Source organism: Tripterygium wilfordii, chromosome 20 (assembly GCF_013401445.1).
Source record: "Tripterygium wilfordii isolate XIE 37 chromosome 20, ASM1340144v1, whole genome shotgun sequence".
In the NCBI taxonomy this organism is placed as follows: Eukaryota; Viridiplantae; Streptophyta; class Magnoliopsida; order Celastrales; family Celastraceae; genus Tripterygium; species Tripterygium wilfordii.
Window position 1 is genome coordinate 593,278 of NC_052251.1, and position 18,228 is coordinate 611,505.

General features: G+C 38.8%; 4 protein-coding genes across 7 annotated transcripts; 2 read left to right on the plus strand and 2 right to left on the minus strand.

Moving 5' to 3' along the window:
- The first annotated feature begins 3,097 nt into the window (after positions 1-3,097).
- Positions 3,098-6,069, plus strand: LOC119987569 (plastid lipid-associated protein 3, chloroplastic). The gene is made up of 3 exons (XM_038832507.1): positions 3,098-3,798; positions 4,903-5,098; positions 5,597-6,069. The coding sequence occupies exons 1-3, from the start codon at positions 3,134-3,136 to the stop codon at positions 5,906-5,908; spliced, it is 1,173 nt and encodes a 390-aa protein (XP_038688435.1). The 5' UTR covers positions 3,098-3,133; the 3' UTR covers positions 5,909-6,069.
- A 961-nt stretch (positions 6,070-7,030) lies between these two features.
- Positions 7,031-8,141, minus strand: LOC119987310 (dolichol-phosphate mannose synthase subunit 2-like). 2 transcript variants are annotated; one of them, XM_038832183.1, is made up of 3 exons: positions 7,985-8,141; positions 7,431-7,542; positions 7,031-7,335 (listed from the first exon to the last, which is right to left on the minus strand). In XM_038832183.1, the coding sequence occupies exons 2-3, from the start codon at positions 7,518-7,520 to the stop codon at positions 7,183-7,185; spliced, it is 243 nt and encodes an 80-aa protein (XP_038688111.1). In that variant the 5' UTR covers positions 7,521-7,542; positions 7,985-8,141; the 3' UTR covers positions 7,031-7,182. The 2 variants fall into 2 exon arrangements, with proteins under 2 accessions (XP_038688111.1, XP_038688112.1); XM_038832184.1 differs by lacking the exon at positions 7,985-8,141 and adding an exon at positions 7,666-7,694.
- A 706-nt stretch (positions 8,142-8,847) lies between these two features.
- LOC119986565 (NADPH:adrenodoxin oxidoreductase, mitochondrial-like) lies at positions 8,848-15,315 on the minus strand. 3 transcript variants are annotated; one of them, XM_038831177.1, is made up of 15 exons: positions 15,101-15,315; positions 14,622-14,734; positions 13,792-13,977; positions 13,594-13,698; positions 13,343-13,456; positions 13,174-13,227; positions 12,890-13,006; positions 12,553-12,662; positions 12,340-12,413; positions 11,497-11,558; positions 11,048-11,246; positions 10,637-10,697; positions 10,159-10,226; positions 9,495-9,640; positions 8,848-9,357 (listed from the first exon to the last, which is right to left on the minus strand). In XM_038831177.1, exons 3-15 carry the CDS (start codon positions 13,912-13,914, stop codon positions 9,127-9,129), a joined length of 1,464 nt encoding a protein of 487 aa, XP_038687105.1. In that variant the 5' UTR covers positions 13,915-13,977; positions 14,622-14,734; positions 15,101-15,315; the 3' UTR covers positions 8,848-9,126. The 3 variants fall into 3 exon arrangements, with proteins under 3 accessions (XP_038687105.1, XP_038687104.1, XP_038687106.1); XM_038831176.1 differs by lacking the exon at positions 14,622-14,734 and having other exon boundaries at positions 8,849-9,357; XM_038831178.1 differs by lacking the exons at positions 11,497-11,558; positions 14,622-14,734 and having other exon boundaries at positions 8,849-9,357; positions 11,048-11,242.
- Positions 15,316-16,239: 924 nt separating this feature from the next.
- Positions 16,240-17,506, plus strand: LOC119986576. The gene is made up of 3 exons (XM_038831196.1): positions 16,240-16,592; positions 16,703-16,747; positions 16,846-17,506. The coding sequence occupies exons 1-3, from the start codon at positions 16,304-16,306 to the stop codon at positions 16,986-16,988; spliced, it is 477 nt and encodes a 158-aa protein (XP_038687124.1). The 5' UTR covers positions 16,240-16,303; the 3' UTR covers positions 16,989-17,506.
- The last annotated feature ends 722 nt before the right edge of the window (positions 17,507-18,228 follow it).

Genomic DNA, 18,228 nt, shown 5'->3' on the forward strand with positions numbered 1-18,228 from the left:
AGAGACTGGTTATGGTCATGGAAGCTTCCACGTAACCCACCAAAAAGAGGAAAAGTGAAGCCCAACTTTTCAACCTTTTTTTCTTATTGAGATTTATTTAATTCACATTTTGGTACCCACCTTGTTTTCACACCAATTTAGCCAATAATTATTTGCCACATTTGCCATTTGGTTTGTTTTGTTTATTTTTGTGTTTTGTCTAGTGAGACTTTACTTTTACTATATATATATATATATATATAATGATGATGATGATAAGGCACAAAATGAAAGGCCAATTGGGTGTCAGGGTATATGACACGTTTGTTTAGTTTTTTCATAAAACATGAAGATTCCTCATTTGTTACCTTTATCTGTTGTACCTTTCATATCGATTATATATATATTTTTTTCAATTTCAATGTTCTTAGTTTATGTGTGCTATACATACATACATACATACATAGAGAGACTCCAGTGCGGGATCCTGCACCTATCTTATACCATTCAAACGCGGACTCCATCAATTGTAGGGGACGCACTCACACCAAATAAATGGTGTTAAATGGATTCTGTACTTTAAATAAAATGTGGAATCCTACACACACCTCTTAATGATGGATCCACATGATTCCTTGAAGCTTTAGCCTTTTAGGGTGAACTTTAAATTTTCCATTGATAAAAAGATATATTTCAATCCATACAAAAATTTTCCGTTAGGCCTGCGGGTACAAAAATTATTTACTTGACGATATGATAAGTTAAGTTAAAACACAACGCGTTACCACAAGAGTATTAATCTTAGTGGGAGAATCTTGTTGTGAAGGGTTCTCACTCACTTGTGAAACAACGACATATTTCATTTATTGGGCTCTCATCCTTCAGAGACTATGAGTGTAATAAGAACACCCCTCGACAAAAAGGATTATTATAAGATGATCATCTCATGGTTATTGAGAACGAATCAAATCATATGGTTCCATTCCTCATTCTTTCTGACTTCCTCCTACGGAACAAGATCGAACAGATTGAGATTAAGCAGCTCAGAAACTTGGCATCAGTAGCACATTCAAGTTCTTAAGAAATAGTTAACGACTAAAGCAATAATTCACTCGACATTTATCCACTAATTAAGACAATAATTCATTCATAATTTATCCATTAAGAGCTAATTAATATTCCAATTAAATAATTAAACATCCCTATCACATAATGAATTTACATTTTTAAGATTTGACTGGTAATCGGAATATATCAATGTTGTTGCTAGGCAAAGACATTGACTTCCAACCTGAACCCTTTTTTGGGCTTGATCAAGTCCAAATAAATAGTAGTAATAATGACTTCTGTACGAGTTGTTGATTCCTTTGCACAGAATCTTTGCTACGCGAAACTATATTTGTCGAATCGAATTAAATCACATGTTCCCCAATCTATGCGGGTCCTTGTAAATTCCTTTGAGCTTCATTCTTGTGAACATACTCTCTAAACGGGATACTTAAGACATTAACTACATCACTAAACGGATCGAGTCGATGTACACAACGCCTAATATCCATTGTTTTACAATAACTAGAACTATTGGGTGTCTAATGACTCTAATCCCATTCGCTCCCCACCTCTCGTCTCTTAGTGTCAGTGTTGGCCCAGCAAAGTACCTTGGTCATTGGTGTTCTTTTCGATATCTAGGGATTTCACCACCCCATTGAAAATTTCCTCTACCCCTACCGTACTCCATCTTGGTAGTTTCCATGCCTGTCCAAGGTTGAGCTATGGGATTTGACGGTTGTAGTCTTTCATCAAATCAGACAAAATCCAAATGTACTTCAAATTTCATAGTGGGCCTACGGACATGTACCCAATACCAATTCCATCTAAACATTATGCTATACTCTAATCCTTAACGAAAACGTCAAAACGGGTATAGAGAGAAGAGAAATAAAAGGGGCTCCATTGGGCTTTTCCGCAGCCCATATTTTACAAGAATAGGCCCAACTTAACATGCACAAAAGGCCCATGTCTACAACTAAAAAGACAATTTGTAACTAACAAAATTTTATGTTTGCTCTCTCGACAATTTGACATGCGTTTAAACTCAGACTGTTAAGCATGCACGAACAAAAAATTTCTACATGGTAAATTTAACAGCAAACACATATAATGACATGGAAGATGGACACAAAAATATAAATTGTGTTGCATTTAACAGTACACATCATGCGTGCATGCATGGCATTTAATCCCAAAAGTGGAAAACAAGAATAATAGGAAAAATGAGGCCGACAATAAGGAGAAGTCAATACCCGAACCACACTACGTACCTTGCCTTGACTGGTTAGTGGTTAGGCCGTCCAGTCTCTTTAAAAGCAATGGGTCTCATCTGGTTCGTTCTTGACTCCTTCTATTTACACATACCTACCATTCATTAATTTCATTACCTACAAAACAGGTGCATTACTACTACTACTATTCTACTACCACCAAATTACCCATAAAATCCCCTCTATTCCCACGCCAATTTGACTTGATTTTCCCATCATACTCCTTCTTGGCAGGGAAAGAAATAGGGAGCTTTTAGGTAATTTTGCCTTACTATTGCTTATTGGGTGTTGTAGCCTTGTTGCACGAATCCACTCCTCCGCTTGAGGCAGTAGTATCAACAGCGGGTAGAATCCCATATCGAAAAATGTGTAGATCATAAATACTCTTAATTTAGCGCAAGTTCACCCCTGACTTGTCAATTAGGCATTTTCTTAAATTTAAGTGAGTTGGGCTTTAACCCATGGATTTGGCCATTTAGTAGTTAGATTTGGGAGAAACAAAGTCCTACGAACCCAATGTATTCACAAGAACCAATACTATGTATGATCTTGAGAGAGCAACATGAAGAAAAATAACACACAGTCTCTCATTTTTTTTCTCTTCAGCTTCATTCGATCCCTAACCACTCCATGACCTCTCTCTCTGTCTCTCTTTCTGTCTTGGAGGGCTCACATGGTCCATTAGATAAGCAAATGGGCTAACCATGATATAGCCAAATGGGCTGTCCGTCCAATGGACTTGTTGTGGGCTTAAGCCCACCATGTATATGTAGTAGTATGGCAATAAGAAACATGAATCACTCGCTCACCGCGTACACAAAAAAATCTCGGGAATGGCGCTCTCCTTCATCTCCGGCTCTTCCATCGTCTTCTCCGACACCCCCAAAGCACTCCTTCCCTACTCCCACCTCTCCGCCAATACCCGATCCATCCCCTTCCGGGTCAACCCGAATAAGCCCCTTGCATTCGCAACAACAATCACACAACGCAGAGTAACCCGATTTCCCTCTCTCCTTTTCCAGTCATCACTCTCCAACTTCACACCAGACCCGGAAGACGACCCCTACCAGACCTCAAACAGAAACTCTGACCCAAATCCGAGCTCCCCTTCTCCCGCGAGAGTCTCTGACGATGAGTGGGGTGAAAAGTCCGTTAGTATAAGGGATGAGTGGGGCGAGAAGACCGAGCCCGAGATCGAGACCACGAGGTTATCGGATTCGGATCCTCCTAGGAATGAGGACGAGTGGCAGGAAGAGTACGTTTCAGCGCCTAACGGAACCCCTGCGTCTGGGAAGAGCGTGATTGTGGAGGAAGAGGACAGACTCGGGGACTTGAAGAGGGGTTTGGCGGATACGGTTTATGGGACGGATATTGGGTTCCGGGCCAGCCCAGAGGTGCGGGGGGAGGTTCTAGAGCTGGTTAATCAGTTGGAGGCGTTGAACCCCACTCCAGCACCGGTGGATGCCAGTGACATTCTTGATGGCAACTGGGTTTTGTTGTAAGTTCAGTTTCTTCAATTGGGGATTGTCATTTGTTTTCAGTTTTCAATATTTTTTGTCCCCGATCATGGTTGGTATGCTTATATCAGTATACGGATGTGCATATATTTTTTTTTTGCATATGTGAGAAATCAACCAAGGTGCAATGCAATTTTCTTCAATGTCTTGAAAGATGGTTTAGTACGTCCATGCATGATGTGGGTATTCTGAAATTATACCATTTAAAAATGAGCTGAAAGAAAATTGGATTTGATTCACTGGTAATTCTAAGATAGGGAAAAATTATAGCTTTGTGGAAGTGGATTCCTTTTGCTGCTTTCAAGTTAAAATTGGCATTAATAAATAAGCGAACCAACAATGTTTTGACAGTAGAATTGACAGCGTATCACTGTTGTTTTGTGTGTGTATTGTAATTTTTTCCTTTTATCTTCTTCCATAACAAGGATTAGCCGGAATAGGGAAAAGTTCTAGTGGAAGTGGATTCCTTTTGCTGCCTTCAAGTTAAATTGGCATTAATAAATATGCGAGCTTACGATGTTTTGACAGTAGAATTGACAGGGTATCACTGTAGTCTGTAGGATACTATATTTGTGTGTATTGTTATTTTTTTTTCCTGTTATCTTCTTCCATAACAAGGATTAGCCTGAATATTTATTGTTATCATGTTTGCAAATTATGTGCATAACTGCCTATGATATGGAAATTCATGCTACTCTGTAATGGTATTATTGAAGGCCAACAAATGATGTTCGCTAGTCTTATATTTTATTACACACATTATGGAGTGGCTGATGGGCTGTTATGGCCATTTGTCTATAATAGATTTCTTTACAGAGATATCTGCTGACAATATCCTATCAAGACATTGTAATGGATTTAAAGAAAACCTTGTTCACTTATTCTACTTCCACAAAGCATGAAACCCAAGTACTGTTTCCTTGTCCTATAATCCAAATAAACATAAAATGTAATTCGTATTGGCAGTTTAGACTATACCACTTCCTTCTTTTCCCACTTATATTACATTTGTTGCATGCCTTTCAATTCTTTTGGCTATGCTTGATCATAATTTTGCCTTTTTAACTTTATGAGTAATTGCTCAGGTATACTGCATTTTCTGAGCTGTTGCCTCTTCTGGCAGTTGGTGTTACTCCACTTTTGAAAGTGAAAAGTATTTGCCAAACTATTGACACTAGAAATCTCTCCATCGTGAACTCCACAACATTGTCCAGTCCTTTTGCCACTTTCTCTTTCAGTGCATCGGCAACGTTTGAAGTTCGAAGTCCTTCAAGAATCCAGGTAGTGCTCTGAACAAGCTCAAGTAGGAATTGGTTGAAAGGTCCTCTCCAGTAAAAGAGGGGGCTATTGTTTCAAAAACAAATATACTCAGATACCAACGAACTGGTTTCAATGTGATCCATTTCTACGATTCTTTCTCATGAAAAACCTTTTTTTTTATGAATATAATCTTGGTTTTAGCTCATTCTTTGAGCCTTCTGCTCTGAAAGTCACATCCATCTTTTTTTTTATATATGACGATGAGAATTCCAGGTTTGAAACCATTGCATGTGAAATACTTTGGAAAGGATTGAAGTTTCCTGTGAAAAATAAGAAGCATTATCTTGAATGTACAATTGTTGGGTGCCCACCGTATTTTAGTGTTTGTAACTTTTGCTGCAATGCAGCTAATCCTAAAATGCTATATGATTAAGGCGTGTATGTATGTATTTCAGAGAATTTCTTAAGAATGGACAGGTGGGATCTAAAAAGTTACTTTTCCGGCTTTCAAATTTTCAGGTTGAATTTAAGGAAGGCATCCTGCAACCTCCAGAGATAAAATCAAGCGTCGATCTTCCAGGAAATTTGGATATATTTGGGCAGACCATAAATCTGTCGCCTGTTCAGCAGTCTCTTGGTCCTCTGCAGGAGGCAGTAGCAAGTATTTCAAGAGCCATTTCTGGGCAGCCGCCTCTTAAGGTTCCCATACCAGGGAATAGGTCCAGGTCCTGGCTTCTTATTACGTACCTCGACAAGGATCTTCGTATCTCAAGAGGGGATGGTGGTCTTTTTGTGCTAGCTAAAGAAGGAAGTCCTCTTTTAGATCAGTAGAGGCAGGTAAGTTCTGCAATATGTTAAGTATGAATGGAATGTATATTCTCCTTCACGTTTAATGTCAAAAATAGTAAAGGAAGAATGTTTATTGTAAATGGTGAAGATACCTTTATTAGGAGATTTGAGCATGAAAAAATTGAGCTTTTGAAGTTCCTTTATTGTTGTTACGAGTCTCTGACATTTACATTGAAGTCTCTTTGAATCTTAGACGGAAAAACCACCCAGCCCGCCATATTGCACCATGTTGGTGACTGGGCTAAAGACCATACGGGTAGGGACTTGGGCTGGAAGTGAGACATGTATGCGAAATTGGGATTCTACAAATCAACATGTTGGTTCAAACTCCCGAACTCGGATAAGATCCCTAAGTTCGGAGAGAGAACCAACTAGGTTATTGTCAAGTTGCTGAACTTGGTAAACAGCTGTAACGAACGTGTAATTACACAATGCTTAAGCTACAGAGTTTGTTACAAGCATTTCAATTCTATAATCATATAACTTGAAATGTGCTTTTATATGAATGGTTTTACTGGCCATACCAACGCCAAGTAAGGATTTATACCAACCATCGATACCTATATAATTCAAGGTTTCACATTCTACCAACCATTTTGCAAAGTGTCATATAACAATGATGGTACACTAGGTAGCACGGACTTGCCATAAAGCATGACGAGTCCGAGTCCGAGTCCGATTCGCTCTAGACTCTCTTGAGTACGTATCGGACTCGGTCTCTCCGTGTCCTACCATTCAATCTCAGGGTGGACTCGTCAAAATATCATAAAATATGTAATCACAGAATCTATAAACCCAAATAATAATCTCTCCTGGTACATCTATAAGGGCCAAGACTATCCAAGAACCAATGAAACTGCTAGAACTCATACTTTGAAAAACTAATAATGAAGCTAATATTTGAGAAACAAAGCACTCATATGAATGAAACTTTCCATTAATATAATTTTTTTTTTATTTGACGAGTCCCCTGCATCCTGGACTCTTTGAGGATTTGCGGAGCGTTGTGTCCCCGTACCCACATCTTGTGGGCCGTATCCAAGTCGGTGCTGCCTAGCTTGGCAAGCATTGACTTGAAGGCTACAGTAAGTTACAGTCAAGATACAAAAGCAAGAACCTTCAAAGCTATTTCTTCACTGCAAAACTAAATTGGTATTCTTAACAACAAAAGGTGAATAATTTTGTTTATATATCTAGAACATCTTTATATCTGGAAATAAAAATGGGAAAAGAAAATAACATGAAATTTAAGAGAATCAGGCCTTTTTCTTTTTTGATTTGAGCATCACAAACCCGACAAATATGCATAAAAAGCATAGCAGCAGCACACCAGCAAATACAGGTATGAGTATGGCGTATTCTTGGGGCAGGAAATACTGATGGATGAAGTGATCATGGTCTACAAATGGCTGCAAAAAGCGTAATGCATAAGCAAACAAAATTAATATGCAGATCCATAAAAGGTATAATGTAAAGTTTTCTGGCAAAACAATGGACTACTCACCAAGATAACGATCCAAAGTGTATAGTAGGTAAAGATGGTTAAGCTGATAAAAGATAACATAAATCCAACTGCCCGGTCAGCTAATTCCATTATGGTGTTTGTGCTTCACTGCCTGTGATTCAAAACAAAAGTGAAAATTCTTCATAATGGTTGCCAAATACTATGAACAGAAATGGATGTTGATTAATGCTTAATAGAGCTGGATGATATGAACGTTGTAAAGGAAAATTAATACACTTTCCATCACTTCCCCGACAAAATTTAGAAGAGAGAGAATCACATTTTGTTCACTTTCCCTTTCAATGGTGAAGACACAGCAGAAAATCCAACCAGACCCATCAAAGGAATTGTTTTCAACATCAACAAATTCATCACCAGCAACAACAACGTCATCGTTCAGGAAGATGAAGAAGTACAAGAGAGTCAGAATGAGGAGTTGGGGTTCATGGGTATCAGAGATTAGAGTAACAAATCAAAAGACAAGGGCCTGAATCATTAATTTAAGAAAAATATACTTCTTGATTTTACAATACAGTTCTCAAGTTTTGGCAAACCTGTGTGGATGCAGATCAACTCGCCCGATTGAGTCCTCAAAACCCTCCCGATCGAGTCCTCTAACCCCGGCGAAACCGAACCGAGCCAAGATCAACCTTCGCTGCCGATTCCTTTCTCCCGATCAAACGACTCTCTCCTCTTGAGTTTTATAGAGTCAGAAAATCCTCTTCGCAGCAGCTCAGGTGTTCAGAGAAAAGCCCAACTTGGAAGAGTCTGGCCCATTTTATCAAAATCAAAAGCCCATTGATTGAACCCCTGATGGGCTTAACCTTTGTGTTTTGGGTTTCGGGTTACCAATGGGCCCATGGCGTTTAGGGTCTCATACACGGGGCTAACTTGAAAGAGTAGCCCATTTCGTTAAAATCAAAGGCCCCAATAATTGTATTTGTACTCTGGATAGCTTTGCAGCACCAGCAAGCCTAAACCTGCACGGATTTGTTCTTCCAGAGGCTTAACATCTTTGCTTGTGTCCAAAAAATTGATCTTAGCGAGTTAGGCTATAAATCTCCCGAGGAATTCTCCTATAAACACTTAATTTGCGCATTTTAAATACGCACCTATGTTTTAACCGTTGATTTGAAACATGTGGCTCCAAAACAGTGAGACCCACTTGTCATTTCACTCGTCCGCACCCTTAAAAAGTGGTGCGTATTTAAAGTGCACATAGGAAAATTCCTCTAAATTTCTTCATCTATTGTCACTCCTCCCTCATTCTCCGCAATGCGGAATCCTATCACCCCTCCTCCCCTAACACCCCCTACCCATGGCTTTTCTTGGATTTTAATCGGCACTTAAGTACTTCATCTTCATCTCCATAAAATAAAATTTAAAAAATGTTGCTTCACCTTCATCGTCTGGCAAATGGGGAGAGAATATTTGTTCATAGCTAAAGAGAGTGCGCCAGCTGAAACTGTTGATGTTCTTTCTAATTTTCAAGAACAAACCATCAGCCAAAAATCAGGCCATGGATGCTAGCATTGAAATTATCAAAATCCATCAAAACATAGATTAACAAGAATATAAAAAAGTAAGATAATTACACAAGGACAGGAAGAACTAGCCATGAAACAAACAGGTACAGGTGAGCTCTGCTTGGAGAATCCAGCTTAAGAAAAGTTGTATCCACGGTGCGATCGATTTATTAAGTGGCAGATTTCAGTAGTTCTTCCCAGCAGATTAATTTTTCTCTAGGTTCGCTACTCGAGCTCCCACGCCTCTTCTCTTCATTGTCGATCTTTTCCCATTCGTTGAATGTCACGAATCTAACATTTCGATTACTAAGCAACTGATGGAGCCCCTCTCTGCCAGGCTTTAACGAGCTAGATGAGGACCATAGTACTCCTTGTTCAAGGTCTTCCGATATGCTTGCAACCTACATGTCATCAAGTTCAATAAGCAACGCGTAAAACCACAACCCAGATACTTGCATTTACACATGGTTTGAGTATGAAAAATAGTGATATGTGTGCAACCACAATTGTATGTGGGAGGCAATAGAATACTACATACAGTTTCTTCAGCGCAGTAGAGATTTGTCGCAATAATCCCTGTAGGCCCTCTCTTCAACCAGCCACAAACGTACAATCCGTTTTCACACAGTGCAGGATCTCCTGAAGTGTTACCGAGAACTCGACCTCTGATGTTAGGAACCACACCTGTACAATAAGATACAAGATCAATATTGAGCACTAGGACCAGTATTGTAAATTACAATTCAACATTGAGCAGAAGGTAGCAAATTTTTGCATCCTTATTCAATGATGGCAGGCTCTGAATCTCCTTTAAATTCTTTAGCCGACCAAAATTTGGAAATATTAAGGAGACAAAAGAAGGGAGCTACATACATACTACAAAGAGAACCATAGCTCTGGCATAAGAATTCACATGGGCACAATGCTTAAAATGCTATAAAGGAGGAAAGGGGTGCAGATAAAGAAAATAAAAAAATTTCCAATTTTCTGGAGCTTGAGATTTTATCTAGGATCTATTGAATTTATAAACGAATGAAGTTAAATTGAATGCACACTTTGAGACGTCTGGCAAACATTCCACTCAGCTAAAAGCCTAAAAGCATATTCATCAGTTTCACATAGAAAAATAGATTCTCAAATCCCAACACAATAAACAGGATGCGGAATTCAAGGATAATGGCCATATCATTCTTTCAATTTACCTTTCTGATGATCAAATGGCAAACCATCAACTGGCACTGATTTGTAGCCAATACTCTTCAGCACCATCCTGCAACGAGAAAAGGCACATTGTCATGGTGCAGTCAGCACCTAAGCCTTGTTAGGTTGAATAAAAAAACGAATAAAGGACATTCATGTCGGGTCCCATCAGATTCTTCACCAAAGCTTCATGTTTTCTTCCTAAGGGAATTCTGACTCATAAAGAGTGGTTAATTCCATCCATCATCCAGGCTTGAGATCATCACAATCATGTCAACATTCAACAATGACAAGAGAACCAATGGTCTCTTTTCTATGTACCAAATAAATGCTCTTTTTTGGAAAAGGAATAGTGTATTCCTGCCAATCCCATAGAGTTGTAACAGTAACAATCAAGCCCCATCGAAGAACTAGTTACAAGGCTCACATCTTATTGGATGTAATATTTAATAGTCAAAGTATGATATCCAAAACTATTACCCACATGGTCTATCTTCAAATTGTCCGGTATCCACAGCAATCTGTTTCCCAGGACTTACACCTGCAAATTGTCAAGCAACACACATTAGCAGCTGGACATCACATGGTCATGAAATCATTACATTCTGTTATGAAATGCTTTGAGATGGATCCTTTGTACGACCCCCAAAACGCCAAGTTGTAATTTGTAACACTAAAATTGGATGAAAACCTATTATCTTATTCATGTTTATCCACAGCATTTAGCCAATTGGGTGATAAATCCATACATTCAACTAACTTATACAATGCTTTTGTGGACATCTGTTTCGCTATGCATTGCACAACATCAACATCCAAAGAAAATATACCCAGGATGGAAATTGGCATATATGTTCCTATGGTACAAACAACTCCAGAAGGAAAAAGTACCTTTGAGAACAGTCTTCTCCAAATGCACACCAGCAACATGTCCACTACTATCATCTGATTCAAGAAACCTATCAGGTTTACTGAAGAAAACAAAGTGAAGTTCGCGTTGACATGGATTAAGCTCGGAAGATCCTGAGGTGGCTGCTCTAGAGAGCAGCTCATAAACTCGCTTCTGAATTCGATTTTTCTTCAGTTCTTCCTTTGCAAAGAACATCATGATACAGGACACATCAATAGAAAGACTAGACACTAAAAAAGGAAGAAATAGAAATAAATTTTAAACAAGGGTCGGTATCCCTGGCATTCTTGCAAGTCCAAAAGGTAGCCAGAAAAACAAAGTAGTTCAAAGATTTAAGCATGGCAAAATACAAGAAAATTGTTTCATATGAAAAAATATCATCACATAGACTATTATAAGGAGGCAATCAGAAATGTGGAAATTTCCATACCTCATCTGCTGGGGCTCTATATAAATCAGCTTCTTGTATGCCAATATTTAAGTTTTTAATACCTGCAATTAGATTCCAAGTCTTCTGTAATTACCAAAATATTGGATGCCTTCCTATGAGATGAATGGAATGTTCTATTGATATAACAGTTCTGAGTATGTTATATGATAAAAGAATTAGGGTTTACTTGACACTAAAGAAAGACAACTGAATGTGGTTAGCGTATATAAAGTAGTTTTGGGTAAATGCAGAAGAAAGATTTGATGTTTTCAAAAGCAACACAGCTATGGTAGTCAACAAACTTCACTAACTTCATAGTAACTATAATATTCAAGGCTGCAATAATAAATGAACGTTCAGACTCCAAAGCACTTGAAGCCATAATTTAAGTGATAAAACTATTCAGATAAACATGTAGTAAACAGTTTATTAAAATGTTTCATTAAGTTTTGACAATCATTTAATCAATAAAAAAAAGAAGCAGCATGGAGCACTACATAGAGTATAAAAAGTCTCACATTAAATTCTTTTGACCAATTCTTCCAATGTCTTAGTCCTTACTTAGAGGGCAAGGATCAAGAAGATCTGTTCAGGAATTAGAAAAACAAACTCTTGATAATAAGAATCAGCCAACCAAAGTATGCGGTGGTTGAGGAGTGGAGGGTTCAGGGGTTCCAATGCAAAATTATGTCATAAATTGGATATCTGATGAAGTGAGTCAGACAGCTAAAAAAACAGTCCAGTACTAAATGGCCACCAAAATAATATCAAGAGACAAACATAAAGAGAATAATCAAAAGAGACAAATATTGGTATACATGACTAAAGGATGCCAGAAATTACCAAGAACTTCACGGAGCTCTCTTGTGGTAAATGCTGCTTGGACTGGACCACGCCTTCCAACCAGATACACTTTCCTGAATAGTTTATTCGTAACAATGAGTATGAAAACCAATTGATGCAAAAAAAAAGAGAGACTAACCATGAAAAATTGAAAATAGAATAAACTAGTCATAGATACATGTAGTAGCTACTCGAAACGGTTAGCCAAGATACCTTATAGAGCTCTCCTCTAGACCACTCAAAGCATGTTTGGAAATATCGGTTGTTGCCAACTCTGCAGTTGGTCGTAAAAGGATACGAGCAACATCAAGAGCTACATTGCCCTGAAAATAAAGCAGGTGATCATTTATTTATCATACCAACTAAGGAAGTACATCCCTTAACAAGGGTGCAAAAAGAAATGGGAAATGTAATACCATTTTTTTAGCAAACACATCAGATGCAAAATGTAGCTTTAAAGACCTCTAACTCAATTAATTCCAGCAACTTTCTAACACTAATGATTCTACCAGTAATTTGGCTTGATAGTAAACTACAATATATGAAATACCTGACCAACAATGACAGCTGATTCAGTGCTCTTCAAGTCAGGATTTAGGTTCTTGAAGTCTGGGTGCCCATTGTACCACCACACAAATTCTCTAGCAGAGTATATGCCTTTCAAATCCTGCAAAAAGAAATCCAGTGAAAGGATAAACCACGAGAATACAATCTACCACAACATTGACCATCACTGCATGTCATACCATCAAATATATAAAGGCTAGAATTACTAATATATCTGATGCTTAAGAAGTACATAATTTGAAATAATGCTATCTTCATTGGACGTACTTCTCCTGGAATTCCAAGAAATCTGTCACTTTCAGCACCATAGGCAAGCACAACCTGCTCAATTCCGTATTAAATAAATGAATAAGTATATGACACATAAAAGGCACGCCAACACAAGAAATGTAAATGCCATGTTCAGCTCAGATGAACAAATACATCAACATCTTACCACATTGTAAAGCTCACGAAGCTCCCCCAGAGATACTGAAGATCCAAGAGTGACATTTCCGAAGAATGAGCATCGTTCATGTTTGGCAACCCGTGAAAATTGGTTAATAACAATCTGTTACAAGTTTTCTGGTAAAAGTAAGCTCAAATAAGGGAATTTCATTATGTTTTACACAAACAGAAAACAATTGTTTCATTCTAAAATAAAACAAGCTCATAAGAATCGTTAATCGTAGAGTAAAAGAATCTCACCTTCGTCTCGGGATGATCCGGTGCAACGCCAGAACGAACTAATCCAAATGGCGTCGGCAACCAATCAATGATATCAACTTCAGCTTCTTGATGAGCCTTCAACATCTAACATAACAATTCAAAAGCAAAAACAATGTCAACAACTCAACATCAACTACAACCCATGCATACTTGAGTATGTGTATGAGTTCGTGTTACCTTCTCGGCTGTGTAAAAGCCAGCAGGTCCACTGTCAACTATGCAAACGCGTAAGGGATTGTTCGATATAGTCAACAAGCCTCTCGTTAACCAATTCCTTCCAACCGCTCGATAGATTGCCATTATTGTTCTGATTTGCTCTCTTTCGGTTGCTTTGAGTTCTTGAGTGTTTACAGGCTAACAGAACTGAAGACACCAGGAGAGTAGGGTTCTAGTTTAGAGGTCTAAACTCTAAATAAGCTTGGTTAGAACACGAACATCTTTGGCCCAACCAAGTATGGATCGTAGTGGTAGTAGGCCCAAGTAGAGAAAAAGATGTCAAAATTTGGGTAATGCAGTGAACAAATCAACAAATGTGCTTTCAAGCCTCTCGAGTCTCAAGTCTCATGAAAGCACTAGAAACACCCAAGCTAATGATAACTCAAGCCTACATATTCTAACTGCCTTCAGAGAAAACAGCACTGGCAGTTAGAATATGCATTTTGTAATGGTCCAGGACACCACCAATACAAGCATCTCTATAAGCTATCTCATTTCATCACCAGCCAGCCATACAAGCCAGCCCTTCTCCTATCAACTGCCACTCAGCGTCACATTTAATCAGTCACACAGATGGGTTTGTCACTGGGGAGCTTAAATGGCAACAACCCCTCAGACTCAAGAAATTGACCAAGTTGATAAGGAAAGATCCACACCAATGACAATCCAAAATCACTTGCCAACAGTATATTATCCAGAGATGGCTCTTCCAATTCTAGAGACCAAACTTACTAGAATGAAAAATCCAGATTATAAAAAGAAATAGTATAAAATTCTCAAAAGAAAATCACCAAATAGATAGTGAAAGGTTATCCCTTTGCAACACTGGAAGTTAAGCAAAGTCACGAAGCTGGCTGAGTGCGCTCAAGCAGAGCTCAGGCCCGGAGGTGGGATAACCAGATGCCTTCACAACAACCACACACATGCAAGAATACAATCAATCTCTTCCCAATCATGCCATATCAAAATTATCAAAAGATCTTAAAATAAAAAAGAAAACACAATTGCTAAACTCAAACAAAAATTGAAAACAGAACCAAACATGCGTTAAGAAGTTATAACTAGCGCCCCCCCCCCCCCCCCGGGGCGAAAGAATACAATCAATTCTTGCCAATCATGCCATATCTCGTCAACTCTATCGGGAAAAAAAATGATAGAATAAAAGAGAACAAAAAATTTCCTAAATGGCTATTAATCGAGACGAATAATTTATTCGGTTTCTGCCACAAATTGTTGATTCCATGATTCAGGAATTGAGAACAGATGTTACCTTTGCCCCACCGTCTATGAGGAGAGTCTGCTCGCAGAGGCTAAGGTACAGCTCCTTCTTCGAACCGTAACAAACCGAAGGCGGATAGGAGGACCCGGCAATCAAGGATTGACAGTCCGCAGACAGAAAACTGTCCCAAACAGAGTCTGATTCCGCAGGCCTGGCTCCGTGAACGAGAGAGGGAGAGAGGAGAAGTCGACGTGGAGATCCTTGAAGCCGCCAGAAATAACAGGTTTCGTATCCGTTGAAATATGGTTTTCTAATTGAATCTGGGCCGTTAGATTTCTGTTTCCGTACCTGTGATTGAGGCGGTCTTCGTAAGCCACTAAGCCCAGTGTTTAGGGCTCGGGTCCAGGTTATAATTATGGGCTAAAAGAATCTCGCCAAACTAATGGGCTAGGGCTTTTTGATTGGGCCGGAGATGGACTTCAAAGCCCAGGATCACTTAGGCTTAGTTGACTTGTCTGAAATACTGAACCCAACTTGCTCCTACCTTTACCAAATCAATAGGGTAGCAAAATTCTGTCTAGTTCGGTTGATCAAATTTGTCCGACCCGGATTAAATCAAATTTAGACATAACTTATATGTCCAAAATCCGGGTCTAAACATGAAAAAAAAATCGGGTCCAAACACAGAAAGCTTGTTCGGACCCTCACTCGGATTAGATTATTGTTCGATTTACTTGTTGAATTTAAACAAATCCGTATTTGATCAATTAAGAATCGACCAAAAAAATTTACATATTTCTTTAAAGAATTGATTGGAAAAATCGATCGAAATCCAAAAAAAATAGACAATAACCAACCGATAGATTTAATTTATGTCAAAAACTGAAAAAATGCAGGGGCACCCAAATCAATACCATCACTCACTTTTTAATAATGTAATAACGCAAATGTTAAGGATTTTAGTATTTTTTTTATCTCAACTATCCCAAAAATTGAGGATTCAATATTCATGCAATTTCATACGAAGCATGTGGCGTTCATAAGAAATCGTATACGTCCGTCTAAGCATTTGGGATAGTAGGGACAAAAAATATCGACGTCGGTCTCATTGTTTCAAAAAGATATTTAAAAATACTAATTATTAAGAAAACGGGTAAAAAATGTAAAATATTAAAATAAGCAAATAGAAACAGAAAAACAACTCTCTTTTATCTGTGTCTCCCTCTCTAACGGTACTCTCCAGAGCCTACGACGATGCAGAGACAGTCTTTGGGCTCACCAGTCACCAAGCTCCACAGCCATGGAGAAGCTAAAACCGAAACTCTCTCAAACGAAGACCTAAAGCGCAAAGACTTGCCATCTCCATTAGTGCTGACCAACAATCACATCGACGAAGAACACAAAACTGCAAAACCTCGCCGATTCTCAACGTCGCCTCAATCACCGCCTCCAAAACCTGATAAACTCATCCACCTCATACCTGCCCTCACTCTTTTCTGCTTCCTCGTCCTCTACCTGTTCTCCCACACTCCCTCTCCGTCAGGTTAGTATACTGAATACACCTCGCTCTCACGACCATCGATCGCCGTAAGAATTAATTATCTCTATAACTTTATTGTCTCGTCACTCATTGCCTTTTCATTTTCCTTTCAGATTTGGCTCAGTTCAACGGATTTCATCGTTCCGCGAAGCTTATAGGTATAATGCCGTTTGAATTGCAGATTCGTTTTGTGTCTTATTTTTCTAAGAATGTTTTTGATTGCGTAGTGTTGTTTTCGTTGCTCTATAATTTGTAGATTCGACCGTAATCAGCAATATCGACCGTTTATCTGAGCTCCGGCGAAGCAATGTTTTGGCAATTCGAAGTCTCCGGAACTTACAAGATGTCAACAAACCAGCTCCGAGATATCGCTCGCACCGGAAAATCGCCGATTTCTAGGCCGTTGTCCTCGGTTTGTATCCTCTTTCCCCTCAACAGCTACTTCCACTTCCGGCGCGTGTGTTATCTTCTTCTCTCATTTGTTGCTTTGTGAACTACGTCTTCGTCTTCGTCGCTTTGTTTGGTTTGTCTGTAATTTCGGATTCATACCGTGGATAAGAACTCTAAGATGCGCCATCATGGAGGCTCACGTTAGTGGTGGTGGGTTGAATAAGCTTAACAGGCGCTGTCGGTGGAAACCAGCTGGATTATTCGGACCGTTACTCCGGTGAGGGCGCCAGCTGTCTTGTTTGTGGTACTGAGGGCATCAGGTTCTCTCATCTTCAGTGTAGCTGGTCCACCAATGCTAACGTCACTCGAATTGCACTCTTCTTCCGTGATGCCGTGCGCATGTCAATACACGTGTAAAACAGCAAACCAACTCATTATTAAAAGGAATTTAAAAAAAAAAAGAAGAAGAAAAAAAGATTGTCCCCACTTTTTTGTTGCTTTGTTCCAGTAAAAATTCTTTTACGTCAGAGTAAAGCGTCAAAGTAGAACAGAATAGTCTAGCAATAGCATTATAATGAATCACTTGACGATAGTCTAACTGATTATTCTTTCTGTTGAACGGATTTGCACTATGACCGTAGTTTGGGTTTAGTGACTGTTCAAAGATCACACGCTGAATTGTTCTCCCGTTACTAAAAAAATCATACTATAGTGTCGATCACATGTTGCGAATGAGGACATGTGTCATATTGTACCGGGCTCTTTACTACACACATCGTTGATTGATTGGGTCTTTAGTTCAATACACACATGGTTAGGAGTTGATTTCTAAATTAGTAGTTGAATACTGATCTTGATTGATTCTTATGTGAAATAAGAACGCAAAGACTTATTCTTGTGTGAAATAAGAATGCAAAGACTGGAATCTTGATGAAGACTTTTTCATTTACTTAGCTAGCAAGGTTGGACTAGTTGGGTGTATTTTAGTATAATAATTCAAGTGTATGATTGATGATTGTGCCAACCCACTACATTACAAGTTAACAACACATCATTTATCAAAACCTCCCTTTTGTTTAATTGATGATGATGTGCATGTTATGGATAATGTCCCTTCTAATAGGCCCATGATGGTGAAGCTGGGGCCCATTGTCACGAGCAGAGCTGCAATACAGGACATGTGCTCGTGATTGGATTGTTGTTTTTTCTGGTGGAGCCTCCATTGAACATGATAGAGTGCAACAAATTA

What these genes read in the sequence shown, in the direction of transcription:
- LOC119986576 (XM_038831196.1), top strand. Translation starts at nt 16,304, where the DNA reads ATGCAGAGACAGTCTTTGGGCTCACCAGTCACCAAGCTCCACAGCCAT. An exon ending in CCACACTCCCTCTCCGTCAG is followed by an intron (nt 16,593 to 16,702) that starts GTTAGTATACTG and finishes TTTTCCTTTCAG; the next exon opens with ATTTGGCTCAGTTCAACGGA. An exon ending in TCGTTCCGCGAAGCTTATAG is followed by an intron (nt 16,748 to 16,845) that starts GTATAATGCCGT and finishes TATAATTTGTAG; the next exon opens with ATTCGACCGTAATCAGCAAT.
- LOC119986565 (XM_038831177.1), bottom strand. Translation starts at nt 13,914, where the DNA reads ATGGCAATCTATCGAGCGGTTGGAAGGAATTGGTTAACGAGAGGCTTG. An exon ending in GCTTTTACACAGCCGAGAAG is followed by an intron (nt 13,699 to 13,791) that starts GTAACACGAACT and finishes TTGTTATGTTAG; the next exon opens with ATGTTGAAGGCTCATCAAGA. An exon ending in ATAGAGCCCCAGCAGATGAG is followed by an intron (nt 11,247 to 11,496) that starts GTATGGAAATTT and finishes TTCTTTGCAAAG; the next exon opens with GAAGAACTGAAGAAAAATCG.
- LOC119987569 (XM_038832507.1), top strand. Translation starts at nt 3,134, where the DNA reads ATGGCGCTCTCCTTCATCTCCGGCTCTTCCATCGTCTTCTCCGACACC. An exon ending in GATGGCAACTGGGTTTTGTT is followed by an intron (nt 3,799 to 4,902) that starts GTAAGTTCAGTT and finishes GTAATTGCTCAG; the next exon opens with GTATACTGCATTTTCTGAGC. An exon ending in GAAGTCCTTCAAGAATCCAG is followed by an intron (nt 5,099 to 5,596) that starts GTAGTGCTCTGA and finishes TCAAATTTTCAG; the next exon opens with GTTGAATTTAAGGAAGGCAT.
- LOC119987310 (XM_038832183.1), bottom strand. Translation starts at nt 7,520, where the DNA reads ATGGAATTAGCTGACCGGGCAGTTGGATTTATGTTATCTTTTATCAGC. An exon ending in CACTTTGGATCGTTATCTTG is followed by an intron (nt 7,336 to 7,430) that starts GTGAGTAGTCCA and finishes CGCTTTTTGCAG; the next exon opens with CCATTTGTAGACCATGATCA.